The 23,117-nt window shown below is 38.8% G+C and overlaps 1 protein-coding gene across 1 annotated transcript in view; it reads right to left on the bottom strand.

Annotated features, from left to right (window-relative positions):
* The window catches only part of THADA (THADA armadillo repeat containing), a 148,406-nt gene that overhangs the window by 14,912 nt on the left and 110,377 nt on the right, over positions 1 to 23,117 (bottom strand). The window contains exons 32-36 of the mRNA XM_072333041.1: positions 16,600 to 17,009; positions 16,143 to 16,264; positions 14,287 to 14,359; positions 12,244 to 12,388; positions 10,093 to 10,224 (exon numbers count right to left, since the gene is read on the bottom strand). Of these exons, the coding sequence (XP_072189142.1) occupies positions 10,093 to 10,224; positions 12,244 to 12,388; positions 14,287 to 14,359; positions 16,143 to 16,264; positions 16,600 to 17,009 (882 nt within the window). The remainder of the gene's footprint in view (positions 1 to 10,092; positions 10,225 to 12,243; positions 12,389 to 14,286; positions 14,360 to 16,142; positions 16,265 to 16,599; positions 17,010 to 23,117) is intronic.

The following is a 23,117-nucleotide window of genomic DNA, read 5'->3' as shown; positions in this document are numbered from 1 at the left end:
GGGAAAGTAAAAAAGTAATTAGCATAGAACATGAAAAAATGAATGGGTTTTATTAGTCTTGGTAATAAGAGATTGTAAGTCTAACCTCCACTGTGATCAAGCCAAGTTAATCAAGGCCTTCACTGAAGTATTTCTGTTAACACTTTCATCTTACCAGTGGGAATTATTTATAAAAACCTTTTCCACTGCTGGCATGACAAGGTGATCATTAACACAGCACAGACCATGCAAAGGAGCGAAATTAAAAACATACGACAGTGGCATGACGCTGGTACTGTAAGCAACTACCATAAATCATTCCGCTCCTCAAAATGATTTCAACAGTCTTGCTTGAAATCTAACAATCAAAAGCCCGTTACAAAAAGTCTAATTCTAGAAATATAAATTTCTAGGCTTCCCAAAGAAGTCTAACTTGACTTTCTCATGCATGAGAAATCAATTTGTTCAGTCAAGCCAGTTCCAAGTTCCTCTTTTAAGAGCTCACTTGGAACTGATTACAGAAGAAAAGAAATCGACTTTTACACATCTTAGGTTTTGAAGTAAGGGCCTGCTGTGTCCCTTCACCCCCACCTTCCTTCACCCCCCACTCCACTGCTAATTAAAGCAACCAAATCAGTGGGAAGTCTACAGCTCAGGGAATTGGTGATACCACGAAAACAACTTTCATTCTCTGGTGCTGTTTGGCCCTGGCACAGGTAGGTTCTATCTTGGTCATTAAAAATGCAGAGTGCTGACTTATGTGAAAAGAAGTTAGTGGTTTAGGTTAGTCTGCAATGGCATTTGTGGTGCTCAGCTCACTCCCACGCACATATACACATACTGTGTCCAAAAATTTGCTTGCAGAAATGTATAATCTCCTCCTCCTTGGGGAATTCCCTCTCAGTGGAAAATGGCATTAAAATAAAATAAACAAAACAAATAAAAAAGTACCATACGTGCATGCCCTGGAATGGGGGCTTTGCGGCAGATGTGTTTTGCACAGGGCTACGCACAGGCTATCAGCTTTGTTCTTTCAGAGGAGTTATCTTACAGTCAAGTTTGATGCAAAGGGCAGAACAACAGATAGCTCTGTTGTTATCTCTGTTACCTCTGCTGCTGAAAGACAGAGACCTTCACTCTCACAGCTGTCAAGTGGAGTTTTCTATGAACAATGTATTTACGAAGAAATAATGGACTACTTACTATAGTATTAGATGTACATTTCTCAGCACGTATCTTCCATATATAATACAGACGAGTAGCCAAATTGAAGTACTATATATTTAGTCTAAGTATGTAGAGTTTACAAACTAGATGCCTACAGCACTGAGCTAGGCTTTTCAATTCATTAAAAACTTGTAAAATTTTGCAAGCTCTCCAGCCCATCATATTCTTTCAGTTGTAATCCCATGTCAGTCTTTGCAAAGCATAGCGCTATCATAGATACACCTAGCCAATCCTCTCACTGATCTTTCACATCAGAACTTCCAGAATGCCGTTCTCAAATGCACTGTGAAGGTGGTGTTTAAGACACCAGAAATACCACAGATGCCGGGCCGTATCTATTTGTACTGCTTTTCTTCACGTGACCTCCTCTGTCTCAAGCAGTCTAAAGAGGACAGAGGCAGTTGCAAGTTATGGATAACTCAGACCTTTTTGTGCTAGCACCCCGTTTGCTCCAGCTTTCACCCGTGTCAGCTAACGAATGAAAAAAAATTACACACTTGCATATTCCAATTTATTCAATAACACATTCTCATCTTGGTAGGAACACTGAACACTGCAGCAAAATGTTATACAGCTTATAGGCTAAATCCAGCAATCTTTATTTGTCAGGGAACCTCTATTCTGCCTCTGAATAAATATGTGAAGATCACGTTTCAAAATTCTAGAAAGTAAGAAGCTAAACATTTGTGTTGATTCTTCACGTGCCCTGAATTAGCAGTGTAGAGCACCAGCTACAAGAAACAACAAACCCCCAAACCACAACGCTTCGTGACTTAGCTGTAAGAACTAGTCAGCACAGGGCGGGTAATACAATTTGTTTTTACCTAGCATTTCTTGCAAAGGCAGACAACACAATGAGCTCTGGGTCCATGAGGCCAAAGGTAACTTCCAAAGAGTTTTAAGCCAATTTTCTAGCCTTTTCTGCCTACTCTTCCTCTGCATCCACGGAAAATATCTACGCACAATTACAGTACCTACAATCATTCAAGAGTCACCATTAAGGCAGGAAACAATCACATTACAAACACAACCTGAAAGCCTTCACTTACTTCCTAATCAGATCTTCCAGCGATTTTTGTAAAAATAGGAGACTTTTTATTGTATATAACTAGAATGTCAGCTATAAAGGAAGTGTTAAAGATTCTGAATATGCCTATGAGTATAACATTATGATACAACTAGGCCACAGGTCAAATCTGCTTCTGGAACAGGACAAAATTTATTCTAGCAAAGAGGCCAGATGAATTCATTTACACTTGTAAACCTCAATTCTTTCATCTTGCAACTGACCTGTAATTGTGCCCTTCTTAGAACTATTACAGTAGATGTAAAAAACACCAAATTATAGCTTCTAGCCACAGTAAATATTTCATAATCTCTACCACGTGTCATTTTGCTTTCTGGAACAAACTTCTTAGATGTAAGGTCATCACAGTCATCAGGTAGTCACCAACTACCACAGATATTTACCATCTATTAGTTTGCTGTGATTTAAATGAACCTTATATATGCACGAAGAAGTATTTACTTTAAAAAGCACAGGAGAAAAATAGATGTGGCCAGAGATACTGCCCTCATGTAGAAGCCTGAATGTTCAATGTTTTAAGGAGCATGTCCTTCTCTGTGAACCTTACTCTACTTACAATCCTACAATTACAGACAATGTTGGTACATTATCTGTGATGTTACCTTGCACAGTCTGTGGTACTTTTCAGTAATGTCTAGTGCACTTCCCAGTGCGGAGTGTTCTCATAGTTTCCAGCAGCACCCCCTCCACCTCCCTTGTTAGAACCCCTTTCAGTGTATTCCAGGAATACACACACAGCTGTTTGACCTTTCCTCCTGTCCTCGGCATGCTTTATCTAACATAGCCGAAGAGCTTTCACCACCTTATAGTGGCTGTGAATACACAGTCCTGCACTATATTTGATTATAACACTGCAAACTGCTGCCAGTACTTCACTCTTTCCACTGAGGTAGCAGGAAGTATTTCTTTTAACGTAGATTATTACATAGACACCACACACAACCTTCATAAAATAAGTATCATTTATGCAGTTTCATCTTGTTCTGCAACATGAACAACTCTGCTTCACTATGAGCTTTTCCTGCTTTCAATCGTTTCTGAGCTTCATAGCATCATCTTCTGCTGGGATGGGTCTTCTCTACTCTCAAAGGCCAGTTGGCTAAAGGTCTCCTCCCATTGAAATCCTGACATTCAGCTCATACAACTCCTCTTTCATAGCAGGTTTAGTTCTTTTTGGATAGCTGTGCATCTGGTTACCAGAACACACTTATCAATAATACTGTCAAAGCAAAACATACACTGGAGCCGATCCCAGAAAAAGAAAAAAAAATTCATTAGCCTTCCTTCCTCTTGTCCCCAGCACAAAGAACACCAGCACCTTCTGGCTAACACCAGGAGCAGTTTTCCATCGGTGGCCCTGACAATGCTGAAGACTCCTGCAGACTTCCCAAGAGCCCCATGGCACATCACAAGATCTGACTAGGAGAACTATCTGGTCATCAGACTCCAAATTTACAAAAGACTCTCCAGGTAGCTTAAAATTCATGGGTGTTATATTAAGTACACCTTGAATGCTGTTTTTTCCTACCCAGGACTTGAAACTGATCCAACTGCTGAAAGCTCTTAACTTTCCGCACGATGGTGGCTGACATCATGTACTTAGAATGAAAACGTTCCATCTTCTGCATGCAGCTGTGCCCCTCCACAGCATTAATAGTCTTGTTTTCAGGATAGCAACTGGAATAGCACTAGATCGCTTCAGCACAGCGCTCTCTACAGACAAGTTCTGATTTCATGTTTTTCATAACTCCTCCATCAATCTCTAGCGAATTTAAACAGAGAAGAAAATAAAAGCACAACCCTTACTTAAATCAAGAAATGGAAATGTATCATCTATGATCGTACCACAGATTCCAGTTAGTACATCCTCAAAGCAGCATATGCATGCAATTCCCTAGTTTATGTGCAGGTAATTACCATCTATTTCTTTAAGGCAGGCAGCTGCCAGAACTGGTTTTAAGAGATGCAATTAAGGGAATTGTTTGGGGCCTCAGCTTACAAAGAGGTCTATTAGCCTAACCTGAACATCGGGGCAAGTCACCCAATGCATGAGAAAAGTTGAACCCTACACATTAATCTTTGTCCAGGATCAGAGTAACCCAACTCGTTTTTTATTCACCACACTCCTCCCATTGTTCTTCCCTTCTAGGGAGGCAAATGCCAGCACAGAAATATAGCAAAGCGGTGGATCTCTCCCCAGGTTTGGCAAGAGGACTAACACATCACTCAGTCTTTCTCCTTTACATGGTTCATTAGAAGAGACGGACTTTTGCTATGACCAAGGTTTCCAGGTACTTTAAGCAATAAAACACGCTTCAAATACCAACAAGGGCTTGAGGCAGCAATGAAAGGACAGTGTGTTTCTTTACATTTTCCTGTGCAGTATGTGGGATGCTCTTATCACTCAGCTGAATACCACCAATGACAACAGTATTTTTAGCATCTGAGTTTTGCACAGCATTTACTCACTCCTAGCTGTTTCACCAGCAACTAGAGAATGGGTTTAATTTGTTCCCTTGTCCTGGAAGACTTCATGGATCAGTCATAAAGGACATCTGGGGTACAAGTTTTGAGATCATGTCGGTCACCCATGATTTGCTGATATCACCTGTGGTGCTGATGATGACTGCCAGGCCATTGGACGTTATTAACATCACACAGCTGACATTATCTCTTATCTTTCAACTGATTTACAAGATCTTCTCAGGGCACATACGTATGAGAACTTCTGTACAGCTTTAGGTTCACTGAAGATTTTTAAAGGATAAGAAAAAGGAACATAAATCTGACTAAAATCTCTTTCAAATGTAAACCAGTCTGATCTTTTCTTAAGCAGAGGTAGAAAAGGATAAGTTAAGGCTTATTTACACATCCCACCTTCAATAAACACATAAATGTGAGACTTTTAGCACACATCTTCATTACTTTCTACAGTCAAGGAGATTTTACTTGAATTTACCTTCTGTATTCATGATGTGTAGTGAAAAAAAAAATAGAAGCACAAGGAGCAAACAGTTTTGCCTTTCTTCATGCCACAAAGACAGCATGATTGACAGAGAGGTTCTACTCAGCCAAATGCTAAAGACTAAAAAGGAATTCTAAGTTACCTTGCAACTATTTCATTCTTTAATCTATGAAATCACTTTTTCCTCTCCTCCCAGGAGAACAGTTTAACTTCCCCCTTAACTCACACTTACGCTCTCTAGTCAATAGGCAAAACAGAGGTTACTGAAAGGTGAGTCTCCTCCATACCTTTAGTCTGAGAGGTTAGAGGCCAGCAGAGACCACAGGTCACATGATGACTTCCGCAGGAATCTCAACCAAATCTGCTTTGCAAACCGGTAGTGCCCCTTTCCCAACAGCATATCTGTCATTTTCACTAATCACCTTTCTGAAGGTTAAAAGTCAAATGGAAAGGAACAGCCAGGAATAAAAGTGAGTTTTGCACTGCCTTTTATGCAGAAACTCCTGATAAAAGAGTACAAGTATCTTGTACTGCTTCATTCCGAAGTGTGTGAGATGGGAAGAGAAGGATCAGGATCAATATCCCTGCATTTCTGGCCAGTAATTTAATCAGCAATATATTCTGTCTATGTCACCTGTAGACCCAATCCAATTCTCAGAATTAGCTGAAAAAGCAGCTTCCAGAGAGCAGCCTTGCTCATCTCTAAGCCATGTTGCTGTGTCACTATGCCACTGTGCTTGTATGCAGCGAGAGGTTCCCAACGGCCTAAATCATATTAGAGAAGATTATTAGGCTTCTACATCACTGAGGTACATTCAAAAAATGACTCAGCTCTGAAAGTGTAATTGCTCATCCACACTTCTGAAGCTGTCTGAGATGAATCAAATCAGATAAATTGGTGCTAATGCTGGCAATGCTTAAGATCTTAACCCAACATAATGTTAACTTGGTAATTTACCAACGTAAGCATCAAGCTATCTAAATGTATTTGGTTAGGAAAACAGTACTGGTTTAGCTGTAATAGTGAAAAAGACAGTTTATCTAAGTTTTTCCATTTCTGACAATCCTACAGCTTTAGAAAGTGCTTTTGAGCAAAATGACACCAGTGAATACAACTTTCATTCTAGCAAATGAATTTGTCAGGATAGTCAGTAAAGCAATCATCAACAGTGAAAGTGAACTCCTTTTTCTTCTTTCTTCTTAGGAGTAACCCTCCTGGATGAGCAATGCTGCTTGTGAATAGGTCTAGACTTTACACAGCCACGGGTCACTAATTTAATTAGATTTCAAAGCAGCTATTCTACATTTACACTGAATACAATACTTCCTGTACCCTCCCTCATACCAAGAGGAATCAAACAATCCCACAGAAGTTTACACTTCAATGCATGGGGAAACAACAACAAAGTGTACATGCAATACCTCAGGTTACAGATTGGATTTATATTGTTCAAGTTATTAGTAAAACCTTAACTACCTCATAAGTTATTTTTAGCAAGCAAAACAAAAGGTTTTCTTGTTTCCAGTGAGATAGGAGTCTCTTCAGCCTGCTCTGTGCAGAAAACGACTGCAGCCAGCCAGCCTACCTCACTAACCCACACCCTCCCATTAGTTTTTACCTAATTACAAAAATTAAATCAAGCTCATCTGAATGAATAACATAAATTAAAAACATGAACTTGACCAGTAACAGTAGGAGCTTTCAGGGGGAGGGAAAGACAGAGCACAGAGAGCACAGGAGACCTGCTGTGGATCAGTTTGGTCTTCCGAGCTTTCCTCCTTTCACTCAAAAACAGGGGTTGCAATTTTGACAGTTCTTTTATCACATCTGTTACCCTCTGTTTCAGGCTCTGCAAGGTTACTGCTGTATTCATCTGAGTGATCCAGAGCTGCATGGATTATGCAGTTATTTGAGGAAACGGGGCTTTTTTTTGCCCTCACTAAAAGCCATGAGGGAATAACAAGCAAGTTCGCATTCTCTTCCAGGAGCTCATGTAATGCTTCAAACAATTACACAAGATAGGGGCAGTTACAGGAAGTGAAGCCACGCTAATAGAAAGGTCCATTTGCCTCCAGTTTCACCACCTATAAATGACCTGAAAATGCAACACGAAACAGTCACACTGCTACACATATGCTGTAATTCAGCAACGTGTAGGTAAAGAAAGAATGTCCTATAACGGTTCTATTAACAATCTATGCAAATAAACTGAGTTTGCTACTAATAGCAAATAGTCTAACTTCACACATCTTCTTGCCGAAGCAGAGTAAAAATTCGGACTCACTCCAGCTGCTGCATATACTCTTTTGTGCTATATTCTACCGCAGGCAAAACAAATACTAGCTTGTACCGGTTATCAATTCTGTAGGCTTAATCAGAGTTATCAGGCTATAAACAGAGATTCCTTTGGATTTCAGATAAATAAAACACTTAAGGTGTTTATTCCCTAAGCTGGCAATTCAGTTCTTCTGTAGACAGCTATGGCCAGCTGCTTTATATGCAGTATGCACGGGTGAGAGTTTTGTGGAGAGCAGACATGATAACACTTGTGCCAACATCTCTGGCAAGTCCAACACTTGGATTTTGTAAGCAGTATTCCCGCTTTACGTGCAGCAAATTAACAGCAGGAAAAGGTGACACAACAGTGCAGTCTTTCTGGAAATATAACATCTACTTGGGCATAAAGATGTTTGAGGAACAAAGAAAACTGAAATTATAATAGACTGTTTACTCTCTTATGTTAACTAGTATTAATGGCAATGAAACTGAAGCAATTACAGAGTGCACAAAAATAGCACTCTAGTCACCCACTCTTTGTTTTGATCTCTTGAGTCATCTTTCATTCTGATCTTGTGATAATACTGCTGTGCCACAATATGTATTTGTCATCACACAATGGAAACAAGAAGTCAGTTTGTATAAGATATCAAGCAGTTTTTAAGAAATGAAGGATTTAAAGACAGATCTTTTATGGCTTCTTATGAATTCTAGTGCATTAGAATCTATGCTGTGATAAAAGAAAAGACTTCCATGGCATGACGTGTGAGAAAACAGATGCAGTTATTTGAATGTCATTTAGAAATTCCCAGGATGGAGAGCACTGGTGAACCACAAAATGTCTGTAAAAAAAACAAAGCAAAGCAACAACCCAAGCATACTGCATACGTGTACACGTGTAAACAAAGGGCATAAAAGAAAATAACGAACAACTGAAGGTAATGATTATTTTTATCCAGCTGCAAACAAAAGCCAGTGTACTCCTATCCTGAAAGGCAGACAGCAAAGCACAGAGAAATAAAGGAGTTTAGCACAGAAAATGCTCACAGTCAGAAGCAATAATAAAAATGTTAAATGGAGGAGGAAAGAAATTGGACTGTATTTTCAAAAACAGCGTGCTTTGCTATTCAAGGTAAGTGCATATTCTTATATTCCTAGAACAACCGAGGGGCTAAAAATAAGGTTAGTGAGTGAGTCCCTATCCTGATTTGGAACACTGAAACTAAAAAACAATTCTGATGTTAGTTCCTCAATTTTGGCCTCTTCTAATTACCAAAGTGGTAAGTTATATCAGCAAGTACTGATACGACTATAATATGAATGAGTAGGACAGAGTCCTGAACATCTCATCAAGCTACAAGGGAATGGCCTCTGGCAAAGGGATACAAGGAAAAGGGACAAAATACAGGAACCAGGGGGAAAAAAAGCACGACTGTGTTATTTCCAGAGAAAGTGCCATCTTGAGATATTTGAGGATGGTCTCTAAACACCAGTGTTAGGGGCTGAGACACACAGTGTCCAGATGCTCCACAGAGCTGGAGCTCAGACCAGACAAATTGCCAGAGCTGTAACGAGAGAGCTGGAAGGAGAGCTGCAGGAATTAACAGGGAGATGAAAGCTGTCTTTAACACATCCCTTCTTTTTACTTCTCCTACCCCACAGCACTGTGTCTGAACAGTGCCAGCTCAAAACTGTATATGCTGCCTGAGCACATTCACAGCTACTTCTATTTACAGCAGTAGAAAACATACACTTGTCCTGCCGTATTTGCTATATCACTCGTCCAGCAGGAATTCATGTGGAGCAGGTTAACTACACTGTATTGACTGCAGACAAGCTGGTGGAGGCATTACTGAATAGCACAGACCCATGGGGACCACCAGAGCGAGAACAGATTGGTAGCAAATTCTTATTTATTCACAACACAAGGGAGAATGCTTCAGCAAAGACTCTGAAAGCAAAACACGTTAATTAGTTAAGCCTACTCAAGTTTTGTGGCTATTTTAAAATTAACAGGGTTGAGTAAACTAGGGCATACAGACAAAGGGCCCTTGTCCTTGAAAGCATGTTGTGGGTGTGCTGAGAATTGTCTTTGTTGATCTCTATCTAAATGGATTTCAAGGTCTAATAATGAATCAATGAGTTGAGTACGGTTTTCCCAGATTCCTGTTGCACTCTGATCAGCCTATTATAATAACCTGCTTTTCAAATAGCACCTTCCATTGCACTGTATTAAACTAATGCTTGTATTAAAGACTTTTCAGCATTACTCCTTATGTTATAGTTTACCCATCAACAGCATGAACCTGGCTGAATGCCGCAGTTATCTTTTCTACATATCCATTTAACCATTTGCAAATTACATCAAGAACAGTGTAAACAAAATAATAAAAGCACGGTGGGTGTCAAATCTCAACTTACTGTTCTCTTCCATGGTAGACGCTCAAGGGATACATGGATCATTTTACAGTTAGGAAGAATTTTATGACGAAGAGATAAATATTTCAGTTTCTCAAGTGTTCAATATTACTTAAAAATGAAAAGAATTGAGCATACCTGTTCCTTTACTGCTCTTTTTTTCAGCCTGTGCCACTTGCAGAACCTCAGCAGCTGCATCCCTTACTACCAAGTCTTCATTCTGCAGCAGGAGAACCACACATTTCCACATTGCAAGGGTATCGGAGAGACCTATACATATATGCACGGAGAAAAATTAGGATTCCATTTCTTATATGCATTCAAAAAAATTACAGAGCTCTATCTGCACATTTAAACATAACAAATTCAGTGAAACACTGAAACAGGGGCATGATAAATGCATTAGCAATACACTGGGAAAGCAACTGGGAATATGATCAAAAGTATTTCCTGCATATTTTAGGTGGTTGACTCAACTCAGTTTAAAACAGTGGGTCACACCATTCCAACCCCAGTCCAAAGAATGGATAGCACTGTATCGAACTTTGAGTGCTCTGAATTTTCTACAATTTCTAGGAGAACATAATTCCTATTTGGCAGAAGTTTTGTTGCTGGAGATTCACTAGCACACTGCGATCAGCCTGTGGGCTGCCAAACCAAGTTCTGTTCAGATACTGCTGATAGTGCTGGCCACAAATGCCATCACCCACAAGAAACATGGAACAAAGGATGACTAGATGAAGTGCAGAAATCACAAGACTGTACTCATCTGTTCGCTGGCGTATGATTAAGATGGAGTGACTTTTCAGCTCTCATTGTGCATTCTCATTAAAGGAATTCACTGGAACATCCCTTTTGGAGGCAGTCAGTTATTAGATACTATCACTTTCTGGCAATCACAGAGAACAACAAAGTGCCCGCTCCAGTGCTGCACTGGTTTGCTTCAAACATATTATCAACAGCTCTATCAGAGATTCGTATTACAAGGCTAGCCAGACAATTAAATATATTTCATTGCTTGGCCAAAATGAATTGCTTTAGGCTTAACTTCACAGGCAGAAGTATTCCTGTATTTCATACAACTTTTCTATTTGGGGATAGCACAGAGTATAATTATTTCAGAAAGAAATTGCTTTTCCTAACACAACATACATAATAATCTTATACTGGCATAACTGGGGCAGAATAGATATTCCATTCTCTATTCAATGGCCAGCTTTCCCACCTAGACAAGTTATCATCATGCCTACCAGAGAGGTGGAAGCCTGTATATGGATCTTCCAGAAAGACTTTCTCTGAACTCTTAAACAACATCAAGGAGAAATGAGGCAATCCACGCTATACTGACTTGTGCTGGCCTTCCTCCTCTAATGGATGTACTTCAAAGGGATCTTATTGGAAGGACTGATACACAGCTGTAAAGAACTCCAGACTGAAAGTTCTAGGTTGTATAGCATATTAGTTCTCCATCTTTCTTCCCCGGGTCTGATTTTCAGAACAAAGAGTCAGTTTAGATGGCTGTCCACTAACACCTAGGGGACTTAAATGGTTTTTAGGGTATCTCTGCTGGCCCCTTAGTCACAGAATCCCCTTAGTCTGTGTTCACAAAAGAAACAAAAAATGGGTTGGGGTTTTTAAAAGGAAAACAAAACTAAACTAAAAGATCCTACCTCTTCTGTACAACAGACCACGGAATTTCACATGGCTTTGCTTCTCAGTCATTGTTGAAAAGGGCTATGAAGATTTTTTGTTGATTGGTTGGTTAGCTAAATAGACAGTCTAATGTTAACTTAAAACCAATCATTATACCTCTTGCAGTATAATGTGATCCAATTACTAATCATTCTCATTATAGAACATGTTGTTCCTCATTTCTAGACTGAACCCTTTAATTTCAACGTTCAGCCAACAGAGCTTTATTTTGCTCCCAGTGTCAAACTAAAGTGTGTCCACATCACCAACAGAAAATGTCAGAAAGGTCTGGGTCAGAGAGGAAGCCAGTAAGTCTGTGCAGACATGCACAGTGGCTTGGAGACATCATAGCACTTCACATTCCTCTCTGCAGAGTTACTGCAAGAAGCTTTACACATGAGCTTTTTCTACCATTTAAATACATTCATAGTTTAAATAAGTAAATAATGTTTAGTACATTTTCCTCTTAAAATTTTCAGAATAGCTTGTTTGATCTGTTTATGTACAAATGGTGTACATATATATGTACATAATACATTTTGAGTCATATATTACCAGGTTTCATCTGGAAAGATCCAGAATATTCAAACTACTCACCAAGAACAAGCTTCTCACTGATCAGAAGTAATGATGTTATACTTTTAAGTACTCCAGCAGCTGCCAGCAGCATCTCTGTCTCCTGCTCATCTTCACAGAAATAAATTAACTGGTGAATCCACTTTTTCAAGACCTCTTCTGAAATCTGAAAGCACAAAACGTACCAGAGAAGTAAGCTGTACCACCCCGCGTTACTGGTCACTATCACATTAAACTACAAACTGCTAAAGATACACAACACATCAATTAATGCATTTTGTTGCAAAGTGGTGATAACTGCATCCATTCAGAAGTTGACTATGACACTGTTAAGATGGAAGATTTTCTTATACCAGCACTGATAGACATCACACTTACAGCATCCCTTCACTAAGCTAAAACATCCTTGTGTCCTCAAGAAAGGAAGGGAGCTGGAGGCCCCTGCAAGAGCGATGGTTGGCCAAAGTGAAGAAGCCTCAAGGGCAGGTTCAGGTACTGGACCTGTGGGAGATGGCACCTGCGCACAGCCACTGACCAGCAATTAGAAGGACACTCAACAGAAATGAAAGAGATTGGGATCTCACATACAAACAGCAAAACAGCACAAGCTCAACCTGAAAACACACGGGCTGTCTGCAACTATTTTTTTCCTCTCCTATTTGCTTTTCCCTAAACACAGTGAAAAACTGAAGAAGTAAAAAAAGGTACAGAAAAGAACCAATGACAAAGAGAGCAGAGTTAAAAGGCACAGCAGTGCACAAGGACTCATCAAGGAACAAAATGAAGGCTTGTTCGTGCTCTGCTCACTGGGAGTGGTTTATGCAGCACATCACAGAACAGGGAGAGAGCCAGAGCGTGTCCTTCAGATTTTGTAATGGGCTAAGCAAAGTAAAAACCTCATCAGGGATTACAATTCCCTAGATTTAACTGGACACATGGATTATCTCAAGCAATCCCTCCTACAGATGCATAAACTGTACGTGAGCCCAAAGACACTTAGATGTAAAACTCCTGGCATACCTGATCTTTTATAAAGCAGAAAGCACTCTCCGTGCAGATGTCTTAGTTCTCCCATGATTTACACACTTGTTAGAGGAAGTTGTTCTAGCATTACTACAGGTCAGATCGTGCCAGAATTTTTCACTAACTCCCCTTCATAAATTATTAGAAAACTTCATAGCAACGATATGTTCCAAGTCTATTTGTGAGCCCAAGTTTATACAGTTATTTTATTGTTTATGACTTGATGTCATTTTGACTTTTTTAAACAAAAGAATTAACAACATAAGTCATTTTATATTTTCCAATCCCTATATGCAATTCTGTGCCTTTTTTTTAACGAGACAGAAGATTGCACAGCATACTGTGCAAACTGATTCTGCTGCATATTTCATACAAAAATAAAGGCTATAAGAAAAAAAAAGTCAAATATCCATGAAGTATTTTTTGTATATTTGAAAACGTGAAAAATAAAAGTTTCCTAACATTAAAAGCTACGTTAGTGCTGCTCTGTGCATATATATGTGATGCACAGAGTGATAATTTTAAATCAAAACAAATCCGAGGCAGAAGTTGTGTTCATAACAATCTAAATTAAACAGCCAATAAACAAAGTCTTACTTTTACAGAGCTTATCATATTTATTCCATTTGTGAGAGAAAATTCAATGAGAAACTGCTCTCCCACTGCTCCAGCAATCAGAAGCCACAGAGAGTTGCTCTGTAGGACATGGAATTAATTCAGTACAAGGTGCTAACTGCTGCAGGCGTTCTTTCCACATTAGAATGACTTCTTTAGATGGTCGCAGCTGTTGTAATTAATCCATCTGAATAAATTTACTCATATATTTCCTAGGAATTACTTTCATAGGGATATACTGAGAGAATATTGGTGGAAGATTCACTCCAGAAGCAGAGATATGCTCAAAGAAGAAGACATAAAGCCAAAAAGGTACAATGACATCACAGAAAACAAGCTTGGGACTCACAACCAAGAGAAGCCACACTACTTCTACCACCAAAAGCTCCTAAACTATAAATCATAAGGCTGCTCGGTTCCACTTACCTGCTGGTGGTTCTCTAAAAGATGTACAACCAACTTTGAGGTAAACTTCAGAGCCATGCTTTGAACTTCAGTGCTGAGAAAACAAGGTGAAGAACATACCAAAACAAAGGAGTTACTTCTGCCATCTTTTCATCTTTAGAAGAAACACAGCCAACTCCTATTCCTTCCTGATTATCGCCAATGGGTATTTTGCAAGCGAAGTGCTGAGTTTTACATTACAGATCTAGACTCTAGTTTTCAGTTAATATGCAAATGCAATATGCTCTTCACCTCTCATAGTTTTTGTTTGTTGTTTTTTTTCTATCTACATACTTCCTATAGAAAAACAAACTTGAAAATGGGACCTGAGTCAAAGAAACCAGACGTTATTTAAATAATAAACAAAAGCATCCCTTTGAGCTGGAATCTCTCTTCCACAGCTGCTAAAAATGTCACCAGTGCACAACGCACCAACTCTTGGCTCCTGAGCCTTCAACCTGCCCAGCAGGGTCTCAGAAGATGGTGCCAGTTACCATCTTGAAGAGGCTGGTCTCTCAGCAGGGAATGGCAACACTGAGTGCTAAGGTCTGCTATTTCAATGATTTCCCTCTTCAACAGCACCAGCCAGTGTTATTTCACCATGTGTATCTAATTTCATTCCAGAAGTAAACACTGCACAATATCATTTAAACCTGACAAATTTAGTGCAAATCAACTACAAATATGCACAGCTATATCACACTGTTCTACATTTTATGTTCTAAATATTATACATTGGTAACAGTGGGGCATGATTTTTATTTGACTTCAAAAAGAGACTACCACCACTTACAGAAATAGGCTCTCTGTGCCTGTATACTTCCACCCCATTTGTCCATTCTTTTATGATGGACTCAGTAACTAATTCAGGGCATTAAATATTGGCATTTTCTGCTGACTTTGCAGAAGCAGTCTGATGAAGGAGTGCTGTTTCAATACACATACTGACAGAGTGGAGCACACAGTAAACACCATGGTTTCTCTGCAGGCATGTTCAAAGAGATGCTGTATGCTTGAACTTAAGCTCAGATTTTCAATTTCTTCGAAATATATACTGCAGTTTCAGAAGCCTGAGGAAGAGCTGCCAGTCCCGTCCAGTTAGATTCCAGACACTGTATAACCAGGTCTGAAGGTACAGTGGGAGACTCAATTTTCTTCTTACACACTCAAACCTTGTCCTGGATTCATACTTGCATTCTGATGCGAAAAACGGGCAACATCAATGCTCAGAATATGCATCAAATCTACAGGATGGTATACAGTACATACATAAATTTAAGCCTTGCAGGATAGCCCACAATGCAGAAAAAACAAACGCTGAATTCAAGTAATCTTGTGAGGACCATTCAGGTCTGTGCTTTTAATTCCTAGAGTCAACCTTTTTTTGTTAATCTAAGTGGAATTGGGTCTGACACTTCTATGTACTTTCAACAGATAAGCCAGAATAGAACGAATGGCAGATTCACAGTGAATTCATGTATGTGTGGATCCTCAACTCCAAGCATGATGGCGTTCTCTGATAACCATTTGCAAAGAGCAATATCCACTGACTATTCTTTAATAGTGGATGTAAATTATCATTTCATGAAGTGTATTGCTGGGCATTTATAGAGGTCTCACCAGAATAACTTGAGGGCCTTTTCAATAATTCTGATCACATCTAACTTCTCCAAAAGATCTCACTACGAACTTTCTCTTTTCAAATCCAGCCATTCAAATTAAACACTCACTTTTCTGAAACACGCGTTTTTTAAGATAGCTCTAACACCAATCAATTAACACCTCAACATTTTAAGTATTTTAAATAGAAGTATTTAAATACACATGGCAGACCATACCTGTTGGAGTTATCCATAATGTCTAAGCTCCAGGTTAAAAACTCATTCGGATTCATTTTTATAGAACATTCAATCTTTGGAAGCACATTTCTGAGATCCATATTATAAAGAATTTCCAGCACCTGCACACACAATTTACAAACAGTTGACAAAAAATCTTAGTGAACGCATGTATTTGAGATTGACACTGCATTGACTCCAACCCTATTCTAAGAAGGTTTTCCTGATAGTGCTAAAAAAGGAACAAAGTTTTTACTTTTACGCAAGAACGTTTTGCAGAATTACAGCAAAGCTCCTGTTCTATATGTACAAGAAAATTACACATAGTATCAAACATCATTATTATCAAAATTACACATAGTATCAAACATCATGCATGTTTGAAACACACTTGTAAAAACTAAGACTACCATTAACTGAAGACATATTAAACATCAATTAAGTAGCACTCTCCTACCTTGTGAAAACACTCGAGATTCTTTTCCTTCAGAGCCATTGAGAGGAGAATGCCTTCCAAATCAACAAGCAAACACAGTATACCTCCTTCTTTTGCAACCTGCTTAGCATTCACTTTTTTCAGCCAGAGCAGTACTGCTTCCAATGCAAGTAGACGTACTTCATGAAACTCATAGTGAAGGAGATGAACTATTGACAATGATGGCTTGGCTATTTTCATTGCAGCGGGTGAACTGCTACTCTGGATGTCAGCAGTTGAGGTCACCGACAGCACTGATATTACAAGTTTGGTGATGCTCTGAAGATACTGCACCAGTCCAGGTACTGCAGTCAAGTAGGGAACGCCTGTCATCAGTTCAGATTCTGAAATAACTCTGTTCATCTCTTCCCAAAACTCAACAGACTGCATTCCTGAAATGAGAGTTGGTAAACTAAGTGAAGTTGACCAATACACGATGTTACCATCTGCTGCAGACAATCAAGTGATAACTGGCGTTGAGGGACGTTAGAAGTTTGTATCTTGTATCAAAATGCATTGAAGGTAAATACAAAGATTAAAGCAAATTTGGCTAGGCTTCTTCAGTATTTACAAGACATTTGATATAGCAGGGAATACTACCAACAAGCCTGTCCAAATTTTACCATTAAAACCCAGAATTAGACTCAAAGTTGCAATACAAATATGGGTTTCCCTTTTGTTTTCCTCAAAGACATTTCCCTAATCCTTCTATTTACAGTTAAATATCCTTCTCCTTCATATTCTAATTCTTTCAAAGCCATCTTAACACATTTGACATTTACATCGAAACTTGGCATGCTTGTGATGGTCTAGCATACAAGGCAGAAGCATCTTCCGAGTAATTCTGGATGAGCGACAAAGAAATTTGGTATTTGAGAAAGTTAGACATATTACCTAACCGTTGGTTCTGTCATACATGTTTTCACTACAGGTTCTTTTCTGAAGGGGCTTGATGTAGTCTGCAATATCACTGTGAGTTTCTGTCACAGCGTTATGCTTTAGATGACACAGATGGCTTCCATCTCATAACAAGTAAATTTGTGTATTTTATTTGCTACGTTACATTTTCCAAAGCCCCTCCAAACAGGCTGGCAATAAAAACCAGCATTACAGCATAAACTAGTATTAATACCTATGTCACACAACAAGTATCCAGCTGCCAGAATTCCTTAATTTCTGAACTGTCTCGTTGCCTTGGAGAGGGATTAGGCTGTGGTCCCAGTTATTTACTGTACAGCCTGACTCCACAGACAATAGTTTTTAAACAGACATCACCAGTTTTGGAGCTTCCTATCTGCTGCATTTTGGTGAAAGACAATTCCACCAGCTCAGCTGTCCTTTTCACATATGTATCCATAAGGCAGTCCCCTGGTGTCCTATCAATGTTGTTTAACACTGAGGTATAGCTACAATACCTGCAAAGCAGTAACAGGAAAACATACAGATTGCAAGGGTCAAAGCTCTACAGCAAAGTAAAGGGTAGCAGTTCTAGGTGGACAGAAATGATTAACGATGGGGAGAGAATGCAAGCATCTTTCACTTTGTGCCAACACTGCCAACTTTACTAGAGCCTGCAACCCTTTGGCAGCCCAAGGGAGCACTGATCCTTCCATAAAGGCCAGGAGCTGGCCATGCACCCAGTTTCAGATGTGATGCAATAAATGTTCACTTGAGTTTTGTAAGGTCAGAATAACTTCACACTGTCTCTTCTCCTGTGGAGGGGATATTTATTTCATATAAAAACATGGCATAGCTTTCAGAAACACTAGCTAGCAAAGACTGCAATATAGCACTTTTCTGCTACAGATCCTCTTTTTCTGTGTGTGTCAGCTGCTTTTTCTGGTTTGGAAGCCTTCCGGATGACTTCTGGTCTTCCTCAGTAATTAAGATTTGACAGCCTATTTTACAGAGGCGCTCTTTAAAACTGGATGCCTTAACAGCACAATCGTCAGTACACACGTCTGCATATTTGCCTAGTCTCAGAACCCCATAAAGCAAATCCTTCTACATTCACCTTGTGGTCTGCATGTTCTCCAAGACTTTTTCATACAGAAGGAAAAAAAAAACCCTGTCTTATTACAATGCAGAGGAAATATTTCTGCTTTCAACTTTATCACTGAGAAATCCTTCCTGGCTTTCATGTAAATGTTTTCTCTTCTGTTTAAGTAAACTCTGTTCTTTGGCTTATATCAAAATATCTGACTAAACCGAAAAACCACACTTGTTCCCAAAGTAAATGTCTGGCGCTGCTGTTAAAACACAGCAAAGACGTACTTTTATTTACAAACAAAAAAATTACAATTTCAACAACCAGCTGCTGTAAGAAGAATGAACAAGTTTTGGCTGATCAACTGAGGATCCTGGCAACAAAAGTCTTAGCCAGGAGGCCAAGAGATGCGAGTCACCAAGAATTAAGAGGATTAATTTTTTTCCCTCCTTATGGATTGCTTCATCTGTGTGGGCCAGGAAGACTCTCTTCTAAGAAGGGACACATTGTACACAACCATTTGGTTCTCCTCACTATCATGCACAAACATCTCACAGTCTTCCTCATTTCCTTTAAGTCAACAACACTGCAATAAGCATCCAACATCCATATCGTCAATACAAACAAGAAGTACTTAAGAAAGTAGATCACTTAGTTAAAAATATGCATTCCCTAAACTAGTTCATAGGGTTTTGTTTATTTTTGACAGCAAGGGACTTCAGATTTTTGGGGGTAAGTTTAAGGGTCTGCTTTTTTATCCTATTTGTGATCGACCCATATTCAGTCATTTATATGAAGTTAAATAATCTTCAGTCAACCAAAAATAAATGGGAAAGGAAGAGGAGCAGAATGGAACTTTGAGAACCTGACAAATCTCCAGCTATAAAATTTCCCCAAAGTTTAGCCATCTCTGCAGCCTGTGCCCTCTAAAATTGGCTGCAAAACCTCTATGATTATTTGCTTGCTTTCTTCTTCCCAGCAGTGGCAGGGAGGCACTATACTGAGAACAGACGATGGAATAAATAGATGCATACAGTAGGGACAGAAATACTTTCTCGTTCAGGGATTAACAAGCTGTCAGCTGATGGACGATTCAGCTGCTTTTTCATCACAGATTCTACAATATGTTCCAAAGTGACAGAAATCATGTGAACTCTTCCTACGTTTAAAATGTAGAGTTGCTGCATCACCTTGCCAGCTGATATACAGTACTGGTTATGTATTTTGTTTAGACTTGGTGATTTCACTTGGGCCTTTCAGGCTGCCAATTTGACATCTCTCTTGTATGAGGAACTTTTTTCCCCCCTAAATCTGTGCTTATGATACATTTAATCATTTTAGATAAATATAGAGATCAACTCCTGTATGTAGCCCCTTGAACACCCATGCCATCTTCCATCTTCCTACTAGAGGCTCAAGAAGACAAGAACAAAGCAAAGAAAAAGAAATTAATTATAACAAACATCAGAAAACTTATGGACACACTGCGTAGTCAGACAGTAAATATTTACAAAAGTAAAAAATGAAATACTGCTGTGTCTGCAGTAAAATGTTATAGGCAGGGAACAGGGTCCAAATGTGAAAAATTTGGGTATTCATCCATCAATCACCAAAATCTCCTCGGAGGTGGAATAAATTATGGACTGAAGAGAGGTTAAAATTCCTTGCACTCTCAAACTATCATCTACCCAAGGGTACCTAAGGGATCACATGAATATAGGGATGGCTGAAATGTAATGAAAGCTAAGAAGAATTTTTCCCAGATGAATATTAAGGAAATAATGTGCTTTCCGCTTTTCCTCATATCCTGCATTCTTATTAAGAGTAGTTTGGAAGAAGTCACTGGTAAGAGGTAAAAGAGAACAAAGAACAGAAAAGCCTATTTTATTACAATGTAGAACTAATTATTTGTTTATATTTGGATGAAAGACATTTTAAGTAGGCTGTTGCCTTTTAAAGACAACTGCAATACCTTCAACATCAGAGACCAAGTATCAGTACGCCCAACACAACCCAAAACTACAAACCTGAAGAACTACCAGAACCCACAGATAATGCACTGCTGCTGACAGAAGCATCCCTTTGTATATGCTATAGTATGAAGGAAAAAGCATTTGAACTGGACACCAAGATTGTTTTTTCCTACAGTTTCTCTCTTGAATAGTATCGAGTTTTCCATCTATGATTTGCATAAATAGAAAAACATAAAAAATAAAATAAAAAGCAGTGCCAGTCAGCCACTGCAGAATGCTGGAATCTAAAGAGAACCTGAAACAAGTTAGCAGAAGGATGAGCACACTCCATCTTTACAGTAGGACAGGACTTTAAATGATGATATTAACAACCACAATCAGTTCCTCTCTCCCCTGTAGTTGTTTATTTCTTCTAACACTTTTCCAGTCTCAGTTCAGCACAGCATCCTACCAATATTATGCTCTATCTTCCTTCATTTACTGCTCACCCCCCAGCTTTTCATAAACACTTTTCCTTTCCTCCTCCCATGTCTGTGCCACAAGTCCACCTCCTGTCTCTTACATTTCCTTGACTGCCTGCTGGCTTTCTATGCCCCCCACTTCCTCTACCCCAGTATTTGTTTGTATCAGTCTCAGTCAGTTTTGCATTACTGTCTCCTACTTACTTTTGTAATGCCTTCTGGCTACAGCATACCCATCACATGATCTGTGCTATTCCAGTCACTCCCTGTACCTGGGCCCCCAATGATCTCATCTTCAGCTTTCTCGTCCTCCTCTCTGCCAGCCTTCACACCGTGAAACAGACATTCTGGTTTCAGGATTATTTGTCAGGAACCACAGAAATGCAGTGACCTTGATGTACATAGCAATCTTGCTATCAACAGTGCTCACAGGTATAGGGCTGCTGGCTGCTCCAGGTGAGGTGGAAACTTCATAGACCTGGTATCAGGGATTCCTCTGAGCATTTTAAAACGATGTTCAAACACTGCTAAATCATCAAGCACTGGCGATACCAGTGATCTCTGAGAGAGCTCTCCTAAGTAAAACGGGAAGCTACTTTCCTAACTTCATAAATTCACATTCATAAATTATGAGGTATGGATGAAAAAAGAGGATTCGTGTTTAAAAAAGGGTCTTATTCTGAATTGGCAAATATCTTTAAACTATTGTGCTACGATCTAAAGTCCAGTACTTAAGGACACGTAGATCTGTATGCATTGAATTAGAATATTAGTTACCCAACAACACTCCCTTTCGACTTGTTTAATGACATGTTAGTAGCCATGGACTATTTAGATGATTTTATAAATAAGTTGCAGATTTTTACCTTTTGTGAGTCAAAATAATAACAAATGCTACAGTCAACACAGTGGCATGCTGAGTCAGTACGATTTCTGACAAAATGAACAAAAAATCCTTTTAATCTGTTTAGATGAATTTTTATTATTATTATTATTATTATTTTAATTAAAGCTAATTAGCCCAAATAATGAAAACAAGCACTAGCAAACTGCCAACGTTTTTTTTTTACAATATGTGTTTGGCTATACTTCTTAGGGATTTAGGTAAAAGGGAATTAAAGCATAAGTAAAATAACTAACTTACTTACTGCTGCCAAATTTTTACCATTTAAACCTTATCAGATTTTAAGTTAGCCTGCATAAAAACTTACTTAACTTACCATTTAGTTTCCTTTCAAAACAAGAAAGTACAACACAGACAAACAAAACAGGGTGGGGGGTGGGAGGAGGGGCAAATTGGGCACAGCCCACTATGCTATTAAAAAGTTCTATAAATAATTTCATTCAGACAACATATTTCAGAGATTCCTCCAATTGTACATTATTAGTCATGGTTTTGATTCATACATCCACGTGCAATGCACGATTACTACTATAAAGCAACTGTTCCTGCTGATCAAAAGGAGGATTTAATGATGCAGAATCTACAAAAGGTTCAGCTGCTCAGAATACAGCAAGAAAATGCACATTTTCATTTGTAAAATAGAGGAAAAATATATTTGTGAGAGCAAATTGCAGCCTGCTGGATTTTGATATCAGAACAGGATATTTATGAACAGGATTCATTATATAAACGCTGAGTAACTTCGTTACCACTGACGACAACAACAGAGGAGTTTGTTTAATCACGAGAACTTCTGTAAATCCTTACCCTTACAAATTAAGAAAGGAAAAAAGCATGTTTAGACTTCAAGCAGCTTCTTGTAAATTACAAATTCACAGTTTTATTTTGCTATTTAAATGTTTCCTCTTTTTCATCAAATATGAATTCTGAACATGCTGTATACTCGATAACAGGTTAAACCAGCCAGGAGACCAACAGCATATATAGGGTAAAAGAATAACTAGGGAGGATTATTTTTAACAGATTTTCTTTCATCTTTTCCCTGATTAGTTTTCTACAGTCCATTACGTTTATATTGATTTACTGACTCAGCAGAACAGTTTACATGCAAGTACCGTTGTTATTATTATTATTTTAAACACTTCCCTAAATAAAATGTGCCTTTATTAATCAAG

Source organism: Excalfactoria chinensis, chromosome 3 (assembly GCF_039878825.1).
Source record: "Excalfactoria chinensis isolate bCotChi1 chromosome 3, bCotChi1.hap2, whole genome shotgun sequence".
Classification (NCBI taxonomy): Eukaryota; Metazoa; Chordata; class Aves; order Galliformes; family Phasianidae; genus Excalfactoria; species Excalfactoria chinensis.
This window is presented reverse-complemented; position numbering and strand designations above follow the sequence as displayed.